The sequence below is a fragment of the Coenobita brevimanus genome, chromosome 13 (assembly GCF_032717465.1).
Source record: "Coenobita brevimanus isolate Jiangsu-jjx chromosome 13, ASM3271746v2, whole genome shotgun sequence".
NCBI classification, from domain to species: Eukaryota; Metazoa; Arthropoda; class Malacostraca; order Decapoda; family Coenobitidae; genus Coenobita; species Coenobita brevimanus.
Window position 1 is genome coordinate 44,218,398 of NC_136966.1, and position 11,846 is coordinate 44,230,243.

Below are 11,846 nucleotides of genomic sequence, written 5' to 3' on the forward strand. Positions count from 1 at the left end.
TGTCGGAGAGAACAAGTCAACAATTGCCACAGGTATTAAACGTAAATCAGAGAATATGGGATTTAAATTACATGGGGGTCGAAACAATTTACGGACGTGAGACATATTTGTCCACACACACACACACACACACACACACACACACACACACACACACGCTTTTTATTGTTACAGAACCGCATGAAATGTAGTGATAGGGTAATGGTGACAGTATGAACAATCTCAGGCTCCTACTACTCCCACTCACTCGAGTATAATAGTTTGGTGTTAGCTGGAAAACAATATTAGATTTGTCCCAACCACGAGAGCGTAAATAATTTATAATGATGAGTGGAATAAGTATACCTTACAGAGACGATGCTGTAATGTTCTCTATGTTCCTCTATGTCTGATACTCTGTTTACTCTAATTTGGCTTAAAGATGTCATCTTTCCAGCTTGAACTCTGAGTTGTAACAAGGGATTAATACTGAAGTATACTTGTCATGGAAAAGTGCTATGGAAAGGATGCACCGTAGACCCGTAGCACTGCCTTGTTCTGCCCACACGGTTGCATGTAATATGCTGCAAAATAATGAACTCTAAACCAAATTGAGGTGCACGAACTATTATGGTTTGTGGACGGACATTGATTAACTTTGGGAAAATTGTGCATACTATTTTAATGATCTTACGGCATACTCATTAAAGTGCTCACAACTGTTCATTAATCAAGGGGCTGTTGCTAAACCCTATAAAAAAAAATCACCGATTTAACAGTCACTACAAAAATAATATAAAGAAGGTGCTTGATAGGAGGCGATTGAAATAGTCATGACATTAGGACTAAAAGTGTTCTTATAGATACTCATTATAAATGCTGTAGCTTTATAGTCATCAGTGAGTACTTTTTTTCAGTTCATTAAGATGGAGCGTGACATGACGCAACTAGAACAGCATTATCAATAGCACTAAAATTCTGTTTTTAGACAACCTTGTTTACATGCTGGAATCTTTATATACAATGATATCATCAATACGCTTCATACTGGCGCAGTGAGTCTCAAAAGACTGGATAACTGAAGGATTACAAAAAAAAAAAAAAAAATACAGGCTTCCCGAAGGGGGGAATCACACAAGGCGTGAGCCGATACATATCTTGTGCGGCTCGAAGTATCACCTTGACCTTGACCTAATTTCACCAATTTCGAACTCGCAGGAAATTTTCATCCCTACTACACACGTTAAATTTTGATATCTTGAGCGGTTACAAAGTTATCGTGGTAACAAGACACACAGACCTTGAACTACTTTCACCAAGTTCGAACTCGTAGGTGGTTTTCATCCCTACTACACACGTTTAATTTTGTGATGATATCTTGAGCGGTGCCGAAGCCATCGTGCTAACAGACACAAAGACCTTGACCTACTTTCCCATATTTCGTACTCGTGATCTTTTTTTTTCTTTTTCCCACGTTACACACATGTAAGATTTTATGATGATATCTTGAGCAGTTGCGAAGTTGTCTTGCTACCAGACACACATTCAGACAGACACACAGACAGACAAATTGAAAACAATAGCCTACCAGCTTCTCTATCGCGGCAGGCAATAATTGAACTAACACTGAGAAATAACAGCTAATTGGTTGATAAATGACTGCTTCTCTAAAGGCCTTTCCACACGATCAGTGGGTACATGAGGTGTCCAGGCACACTACTCATCGCTTTGAAGCATCGTGACAAAACATGCTATAAACGGTGGAGCTAAGGCAAGAATGGTGCTTCAGTTCATCACCTCAGTACGATAATTTTCCATACATTTCCAGTTATCATCCTTCTACACCACAGGTTCCCACTGATTATGTGGAAGGGCCTTAAAGGCCCCGTTTACTCCTCACTGAGTGCTGTAAGGGACTCATATGCTCAGTATGATGGCTTTGTCCCATAATTTGGAAACACATTTTGAGTGTATTATTGCTGCCACCAAAGGATCTTTGCTCACCAAATGATGGATCTCATAGTAATAGAGTTATTTAAATTTGCACCTAACCCCTTCCCGGTTCGAAAACTCTCCTCTAACCTAAAGTGGTCCGAAGAAAGTGGAAAGAAAATGGAACATCGGTCATCGGAGTGAAGCATCAGTGAGCAGCAGACGTTGATGCCCGACAGACTTTTAACAACTTCAGGACGAGAACATATTGTTTTAATTTATTCCTGCTATCTCTACCCTAGTTCATTGGGGTTACGGGAGAACTCTCGCAATAAAATATTTTACAAGTAGTGTATCTTATCTTACCTTGTCGAAGAGTGACATCTAAGTAAAACAGCCTGGTGACAACGAGAATAGAATGTAAATCATACAATCACTGTGAAAGGGTGAGTTTGACCTTTATGACCTACATTATGAGAAGAGAACACTGCTTTATCAGGAAGGCATGAGGAATGATCAAGGTAAATGTAGTAAGTATACTAAAAAAAAAGAGAAAATCATTCTCTCAATTCCCTAGCTCCTTCATAGGGAGCCCCCCCCCCCTAGCATGTAGTCAAAAATACCTCTCTCTCTCTGGCAAACACTACTCTTCCTCCTTCTTTGTTACCGTTATTTTGTTCCAGTCACGTCTTTCATACAACAAAATGTCTGCCTCTACCAGTATTATTCTCACTCACTTTCAACGTCTTTTTATTTCTTACACTATGATATCTTTAGCAAAAGATACTTAAGAAAAGAAATACTAAAAGTTTCCTGCTTCAGATGTAGAGTTCATACTTCGAATCCATTGAGCGCATTATTATAATAGGATCACGATGCAAAACCTCATGAATAATTACAACACTTTTTAAGGAATAATTCATAAATCTAATTAGAGGCTAATAAAAACAAAATAAACAGATTTTCAGTTTTACTTAATATTACAGAATATTGTATTATGCCTGCCAGCTTCCAGAATCAAAGTTGGAAACAACAATTTTTTGAGAGAGGTGTACTGGATTTGTTAGTGTTGGTATAAAATATTGTTTGTTAGGAAAACGCGTATGGATTATACTAAAAAGAACTATTAGACCTATTAGGGAGGCAATATATATTCACAGCAAGAGGAGAACTATGTTAATTACTAAGCATCATTTAGTGCGGCATAATACTGAAGGTCAGTACTCGTCTCAATGGCGTTCCTCGCCATGGTTGTACACCTTGACAATGGTGTAGCCGTAGTTGCTGAGCTCATCGAGGATTCTCCTGTCGTCAACATGGCGATCAAGTGGGAAGCCGTGGGGGCGGTTGTCTGGGTACTTTCCTTGGTAGCCATAGTAGTTGAACTTGGTGTTCTCGTGAAGGTTGTCCACAGCGGCGTCAGCCTCTCCATCAGTTACGACCACCGCAAGGACTAACTCCAATCCCTCCTCATTACCCTTAGGGATGAGGAACCTGTTGGGCAGACCCAGGGCACTCTCGAACTCCTCGAGGTGAAGTTCACCGCCACCGGAGAGAGCGGCCTCAGTCTTTTCCTTCAAAGTCTTGAAGCTGGGCACATCAGGGACGGTCACTGCAGAGTCCTTTGATGCACGAACGAGGTGGTTGGTACCTGGCTGGACTATGAGGGGGAATATGATCATTAGGAAAATAATACATATGCAGGTCTATGGCAATGGGAAATATTATGACAATTACATATATTATTACATCATTATGATTCGTTAATAATAACTAGGCTTTTAATATTATATAAAACTTTTATGAAAGAATAGATAGAGTGTTACTTACGCATCACCCAGTATCTGTCGACCTCAATCGCATTCCAGAAGCCATCATTGATGTCATAGATGATTCCATTGTCATCCCTGCGAACATAGACAAAAATACGCACTGTGCCGAGAACAGGTTCGCCGTTGTTGTTGGTGACGTCAATTTTGAAGGAGAAGTCCTTGTGGTTCAGACGTTGGATGTAGGTGGTGATGTCAACGTCAGGAATTTCAGGGGTGTCATCAACAGCATTGACTAGACTGTACTCAAAGTCCTCAAAGTATGTCTCTAGTTCGCCATCAATGCTAACGCTGTCAACGGCAACACCGGTGAATTCAATGTCTTCTTTGGTATAAGCTGGAAGGCTGTGTTTGTGTTCCTTAAAGATGTTATCCATGTACTTGTGAAGACGGAAGAAAGCCGGGTCACGGGTGGCCGTCTCGAAGTGTTCCAGGACACCGGGAGGAAGATCATATTTCCCATGTGGGTCTCCCTGGCGACCCAACATTACGTGGGCAGTGTTGTGGAGGGCACCGTAGTACTCGGAGTTGGGGCTGTACGTGGACGACTCGATGACGTCACCAAGAATATCGATACCGTGGGAGTCCCGGATGTTGATGATGCTTCCATCTCGAGCAGTGATGAAGCCATGGGCAATGGCGTCACGGATGCGACTCTCCCACATAAGCATGTCACGAACTCTGGCCACACCGTCCACATCTTCGAAGTGAATGTGGTCGGGGCGGGAGGGGAAGTACCCACCGTATTTGTACATGGTGTGGGGAGCAAAACCCTCATGAATGACGTCATCCCAGTGCAGTTCCTCAACGGGGTGGAGGTGATTGGAGAGACGCTCAGCATCGAAGCGGACGGTGAGCTGGTGGTGAACCCAGAAGAAGTTCTCACCCTTGCGGTCCAGGTGCCAGTTTTCACGCTCGTCGATCCACCAGAAGGGGAACTCCAAGTGCCAGGTCACGTGGTGAATGTTCATGCCAATGTCTTCTCCGAAGTAGGCCACACGCTGTTCAGGGTTCTTCTTACTTCCAGTGAATGAGGACTTAATCCTTTCAGGTGTCTGTGTCATCTTGGCTCTGTAAGCTTCCTGAATGACTTCGCTATTGGTGAACAAGTGGGGAGTGACCTCATAGAGAGGAGGTAGGACGAGATGTTCGGTGATGTGAGCGTGAATGACGGCGGCGTACATGGCATACACGAACTCTCCCTCGTTCATGCGCTTACGGAAGTAAGCAGCATTACCGACAAAGGTGTTCCAGTCACTTGCGTATTCAATGGCGTCATAGAGCATGAGAGCCTCTTTCCTCTGGCGATCGTTGAAGAGGGAGAACCAATGCTTTCGCTCCAAAAGACGCCCGTCATTGAGCTCCTTCACCAGCAGCTTGGCAGAAACACCACCGTCATCGTAATGGGCATTGGGGCCCAGTGGGTCCCAAGAGTCCTCGAGCTCCTTCAGGTGTGGGTCACGAACGTCCTCGTAAATCTTGAAGAGCAGGTAGTTGACATCATGCTGCTTCTGAGCCAGTGAGGCACCTGTTGCAAATATTACCTTCTTAGCCACTTGATGAGTTAGAGACAATGAACAAAGGATATGTGATATGCCACTGACCATGATATGCAGTGAATTGGTCATGCTGATGATTTTAATATGAATCTCTGGTTAAAGAATCATAAAAATGAAGGGTTTGTAGATATGCAGAATGTATACACTGATGCTTGTGGATAGTTTTTAGATTTCACTTCATATCCAAGAGTGTGATTACCAATATCTAGGAAGTGAGTATCAGCCAAGTACAGAGGTTATCTCACACTGTGTACAGGGATTCTCAACTTGAGGTAAATTATCTCAAATGGCGCAATATTTTGTTTTTTTGTGGGGTAATTGACGAGGGAAGTATTATCACTATAAACACTATTGTGTACTTTCCCATCTTCACACGGTCTAAGGAAATCTAGAGTAAGGGCCCTTCATTTCCCTGGGGACCTGAATAAGAAAATTACAGAAGCTATACGTAAGATATCAAGTAGAAAATGGGGCGAACTATCAACTCACTTGATGTACTGTTGCCTTCAGGTAACTCGACACTGAGTAGTAAGCCAAATGGTTTCCTGTAACTCAGGAAACAGTTTACTAAGTTGGATGGTGACCATATAGCCAAACAGACGCCTTGTGGTCAGTGGGTTAAGGGACTCCAGCTAGGTATGACCTATCAGAGCATACATGTGAAGGAATGTTGGGGATTAATGCTCTCTTAAGGGCGAACAATTGTTCACGCTCGCCTTTAACGTCGGGACTACTCGTTCTAACCTCAGGCCCCTACGGTCCTGATGGGACAATAAGGATCAGTGTTAGAAGTGATATTGGTTAGAATCGCACCATGATAAATCCAACCCCTTCAATATGGTGACGTCTTTCTTACGGCCACCACCATGTAATGTAGACAGTATTGTATATGCTCAATAATTTTTTTTTTCTGTTCCTCCAAACACTTGTAACCTGGATATCATTCCTTCACCAATTCACTTTAAACACAGAATACTCGTATGTCTTCCTTGGTCAAGTGCATCAATTTGCCTTTTTCATTTATTTTCTCATGTTTATTTCAGTGAGTTTTACGAGATCATAGTTGTAAAAGATACGGGAAATGGGACAACACTAGTCCGTAGAGTTTACCAACGTTTGCAAAGACGTCTTGGCAGTTAGATTTATTTACTATTTTTTTTTTCTTTTAATTTTTGGTGTAGACCAGTATATATCCCTTTGAGAATTTTGACAATTTTTAGTCAACCAATTTATTTTTGCTACTTCAGTGTGAATCTCTTCGGCACAAGAAAGTTCTCTACTAATGAAGAAGTTTATGAAAGTTATTTTTAACTCTTCCTGTTGAAAAAATCTGTACGGAACCAAATATAGCCATGGAATAGTAGGAAGAATATAACAGAGAAGTTGCCATTGTACTGAAGATGCTTGTCGGTGATCTTCAGGTGATGCAGAAAGGAAATTATTTACAAATTGCATTAACATTGAATATTTGGGAGACAATCATCCCACCAAAAGGAAATCAAGAGGTGTGTGTGTGTGTGTGTGTGTGTGTGTGTGTGTGTGTGTGTGTGTGTGTGTGTGTGTGTGTGTGTGTGTGTGTGTGTGTGTGTGTGTGTGTGTGTGTGTGTGTGTGTGTGTGCTTTGAGGAAAGGTGGTGTCTGAGGTTCTAGTGCTTAGAACAAGTATTTCACTTACGCGGTCATATTCAAGTGCTTGATTCAATTCATGGTCAGTAACATGTGCTTTCCTTTTAAAATTACCGTATAGGTTCAAAATTATTTTATTAACTCTATAGGGTGTATGTTTTTTATGAGTCTCCTATGACTATCTCAGGTATAACAAAAGCGTCTCGCGTTAACAATTAAAGGTCCTAGAGTTGTCCCGAGCATTAGAGACAGTAAAATTCTGTACCATTCTACCTAAGGCGACACCAGAGTAGTTACTTCTGGGCAACAAAGTCCTCAATGAATCTTATTTTTTTTTTTTTATCAGGAGATGAAAAGAAGAAGGAATAACAAATAAAAAAAAAAAATAATCCATACACCAGATTACAGGCAACCTCCATTCATTAAAAATCCTTAACAGTTAGGGCTTCAACTGCTTCACGTTGAAGTTTGGGGGAAACTATTTTGGGAAAGCGAGTTCCGAAGAGAAGCAGTTCGTGGAATAAAAATTTTTTGACTGGCATAAGTTCTGCAATAAAACAGCGTGACAGTCCAGTCATGAGCACAACCAGATGCCCGCGTAGCACTGGGTAAGGCATTGAGAGATGGCACAATGGATGCAAGTTCGTCTAAGCATTTGCCACAAAAGCATCTGTAGAATAATTCAAGGGAGGCAACATTCCTTCTTACCTGTAGGAGAAGTAGCTCATTTGTAACTGCTGAGTTATTAATTATTCGTATTTGTTTGTTCTGAATTTTGTCCAGTTGTTATAGCACAACCTCTCTACATCCAGTCCAGAAAGACGACCAATATTCAAGCTAAGTGCGCACATGATTCTTGTAATTTATAACTAACTGCTTGTCGGTTAAAAGTTACGGGTTCTGTACAATTATTCAAATTTCTCTGAAACAATTTTGGCAAGTGCTCTAATATGTGAGGTGAAACTAAGTGTATTGTTAAGTGAAACGCCGAGAATTTCAGTATTTTTAGAGGTAGGAATATTAGTTGCATTGAAGGTAACATAGGCATCAGGCGATGTCAGTCTATTAGTAAACTGTACATATCTGACTTTCTTAGTATTAAATGACAATATTATTTTGTCCTCATTCAACGATCTTATGAGATTTGATTTATGGAGACTATTATACTGAGTTGAAAGTTAGAGATATCAAACTTTGTGAATGGGTGTTTAAATGTGAATGAACTGTGCAAGTTGAGTCATCTGCATAAGTGTGAATGGGATTTAATCCCCGAGCCAGGCAACTATGGCTATATAGCCCCGCAGGTTACACGAGCGCGCTACCAGTCCCGGCACGGAAGTCCCGGGCGAGGCTCGAGCTCACTATCCCCCGATCATGAGCTCGATGCTCTACCTCTGACCCACCCTGTCCCCTATGTGTGAATGGGATTATTGGTGATAGAGATCATTAACTTGAATTAGTATAATGAGGTATCAGAACACTTAGGTAATAATAAAATCTGTTTTAAGAGGAATCTTTGCATTGTTTTCTAGGTGACATAGCAGCTCTTGCTGTACCTCTTTCTTGCGATTCATCTTGCATGTTACACTTTAACATTGTCTTATATACCATTAATGTTCTTTTAACCACTTTATTCCAGTGACATTCTTTTATAGCTCATCCTTGCTGTCTCCAGACGATTTTATTCATCTTAAGAGAGATTTCTCGTTCGAGAAACATCTCCTGACCTTACTATAACCTTTATGGGTAGCTAGAGTTTAATATATGTGAAGTCATCAGATTGAAGGTGTTGCAATCTCTGCAGTTTGGATCAGCAGCAAAAGAGAGGATTATTAAAGTGAACGTAAGAGAATAATCGCCGAGGGAGAGGCGTTACGACACCTTGAAAACCAAACACTTGTATTTTCACTTTAACTTGGAGTAAAATTGTCATCTCTTTATCATGAATGCTAAGGTGTAACAATACATCAACACTGCAATATGATGCTTGTCTTGGAAAGATGCCACGGAAAGGGTGTAGAGCCGTAGTTATTATCTTTTTCTGTCACTGAGCTAAGTGAAACAAGCTGCAAAAGGACGAAAATATTGACCATAGTAAAGTCCAAAAAGTGAAAAATTATGATCCTTGTTCTCACCAGCTGCATCGGACTGATAGCCGGCAGTGTCGTCGAACCCGAAGCTTGGCCAGGCAGCGGCAGTGGCCAGAAGAGCACACAGTATCAGGACCTTCATGGCGAGAATGCTGAAAGCACAGTGCTACCGCCCACCTTATATACCCCACAAACAGCCTGACCTCTCACCGCCCACCATGATAACAGCTGCTTGGCAACGGGTGTGCTTGCTGTGCCCAGTCGTTTATCACGTTGCAGTATGTTTATCTCTGAAGGACAAGCCATGCAAGCAATTGTTATTACACAAAATTAGCTCTGATTCTATTAATGCGTATAGTTCTATTTGGATTCCTCATGTTGTTCTTCAATAACAGTGCTTGTGTACTAACACCGTGGCTATGCAAAACTTTCTCCTTTGCATTTTAAATGGCATATTTGTTTCTCGATGGAGCTATGCTCTAGTTTAGCCTGTACCAAAGAATAGTGATTGTTTTCTATCGTTTAGCTATCATCCAATTAATTATTCTAATAAAATGAATGAACAAAAGGCTGTAATTTGGCAAAAGGTTGTCCTTTTCAGAAAAAATTGAACAACAGAGACAAAATCAAGATCCATTCCTTTGAAAATGTCTGGACACATTACACGCAGCTTTTGAAAAGGAAGAGGGAAATATAGTTAGGGGAAGACAGTTCAAAGCTGACCAACCACATTACTAAATGACAGAATTACAGTTAACTCTTGTATTAGAACGCAGGACAGAAATTTGCATGAGAGTTTGTTGTTAGGTACTGCCCGTTCATCATATTGAATGAGGGATGCAAACAGAGAATTCAGAAGTGCAGTGACTGCTGAATTCGACAGTAGAGGGAGAGAGATGAAACACTGTAGTGAAGACAAGAAGACAGAAGTGAGTCGGCAAGAGGAGAGGAGTTAGTAACACGAAAAGTCTTCGATTCACCAGTGTTTAGTCGTTCTGTTTTTGGTGAGCACTCTTGCACTTTAGCGCTGTACTGCACATAGAGGTGAATATGGAGCTTGCACGACGTCAACAAAATGCATGATTAAAGAAAATACTGATTCGTTTCAACATACCCAATGTTTGGGTCTCGGATTTTGCACGAGAAATAATATGACCTTTCCTTGAGAGATCTCGATAGAAAGGCATATGATACTGTGGTGCATTAAAAGATGGAAACACTGAATTTTTGATGGAGCAAAATAACAGGGCCTATTTAACTAAAATCAGAAAAAAAAAAAGAGAAGTCAGTAACTAAGTACGCATAGCCTTTCCATGACTGTTAAAGTGACTTGTGATAGATACTGTGAAATGCAGATGAAACGGTTAGAGTCGTCAATGTATGGGTAAATAAGGACAGATGTGCGGTTCAGAAGCTCTTTGATGATAATGAGGAAGAGATGGTGAAAGGAGAGAAACATGAGGAACAACCACTATTGACATTTTAAGAACAATGGCCCTCTGTGACAGTAACTGTTTTATAGACCGGCTAGAGAGGAATCTTGAAGCCACAGATTAGGAGAGAAATACAATGAGAGCAGTTTGGACGTCACTGGTGTTCCTGGCGCCATTTCTATGTATGTATCTTTGTTAACAAACTATTTCACAGGTAACTGATCAGACTTAGATAAAAAATGTCGCATATGTGGAGTGCTGGAAGACGTGAGTCACTATTGGTGCAAATAGATGAAAGGTGAAGGTTATGAATACTTGAATCCATTTGGATCCGACATGAGTTACTTTGCCTGTGGGGAAAAAAATTTGGCTATGGTGCAGTTGTGCCAGACTCAATCTTTGGAACGTCATGTGCAATGGCAAAGGTTTCACCAGTCCCTAAAGGATGATGATGAAGCCTTACAGATCGAAGTAAAACGTTTAAGACAAAAAGCTGAATGTATCAGTGATTATCTAGTAATATACTGTATTCAGGTTACCCAAGGAGTAATGAAAATATTCTGTATACTCCCTCCTTCCCTTTTCAACAGAAAGCATATATAACTTATGATAATTTTCTTGTAACGATATTAGGTATTAGGTATTATCATAGGGACATAAAACATGGAAAGAATAAACCTTCCCCACCCCCCCTGGTCTTTCCTACAAAAGCACATCACGATTATGATATGGAATCAATCATAAGTATGTCTGAAAATCTTAGGCCAAGTTGCGGTGATACTTAATGTCTATTTTGGGACCTACTTATATGAGAAGTAGACTGTACCACCAGTCGAAGAGGGCAGTACTCCCGAGGCGGATGGCAAGCTGGTGACAGGGAGAGCTGGAGCTCTCGTTTCATCAGACCTCAGGACTTGATCCTGACCATCTCTCTCTGCTGAATATTTTCAGTGCTTTCATTTACGCAGAGAGTAGGCTAGCATTCCCGGTACCCTCTTAATACATTTACCTGAACTGTCTACACCACACTACATGCACGAAAGATATCACACCTCTATTTCCACTCGCTTTAGCAATGGCCGCTGCATTATTATTAACAAACTAGGAGGTATCTTGGACTGCCACCACCGGCAGGGTAGGACGGGCGGCACAGGGTCCTCCCGGTCGCCATCAAGCGACTGTGCCGGCAGCGACTGTTGCAGATTCTATTCATGCTCGTCAGCAAAGAAATGCAGGTGTTGCCTTATTCTTCACCAATATCTGTGGTCTCAGCACCAATCTGAATTCATTTCATTTTTTCCTACAGTCCAAATTCCCTCTGACCCTGTTCCTCAACAGAAGCACAAATCTCTCCTTCCACCGAAATATCCCCATTTTATTTTCCTGGCTACCATCTCAC

At 41.2% G+C, this 11,846-nt stretch overlaps 1 protein-coding gene across 1 annotated transcript; it reads right to left on the minus strand.

Annotated features, from left to right (window-relative positions):
• Nucleotides 1-3,140: 3,140 nt before the first annotated feature.
• LOC145416294 (hemocyanin subunit-like) lies at nucleotides 3,141-9,159 on the minus strand. Its single transcript, XM_080285297.1, has 3 exons — nucleotides 9,060-9,159; nucleotides 3,742-5,268; nucleotides 3,141-3,571 (listed from the first exon to the last, which is right to left on the minus strand). The coding sequence occupies exons 1-3, from the start codon at nucleotides 9,154-9,156 to the stop codon at nucleotides 3,141-3,143; spliced, it is 2,055 nt and encodes a 684-aa protein (XP_080141423.1). The 5' UTR covers nucleotides 9,157-9,159.
• Between the last annotated feature and the right edge of the window lie 2,687 nt (nucleotides 9,160-11,846).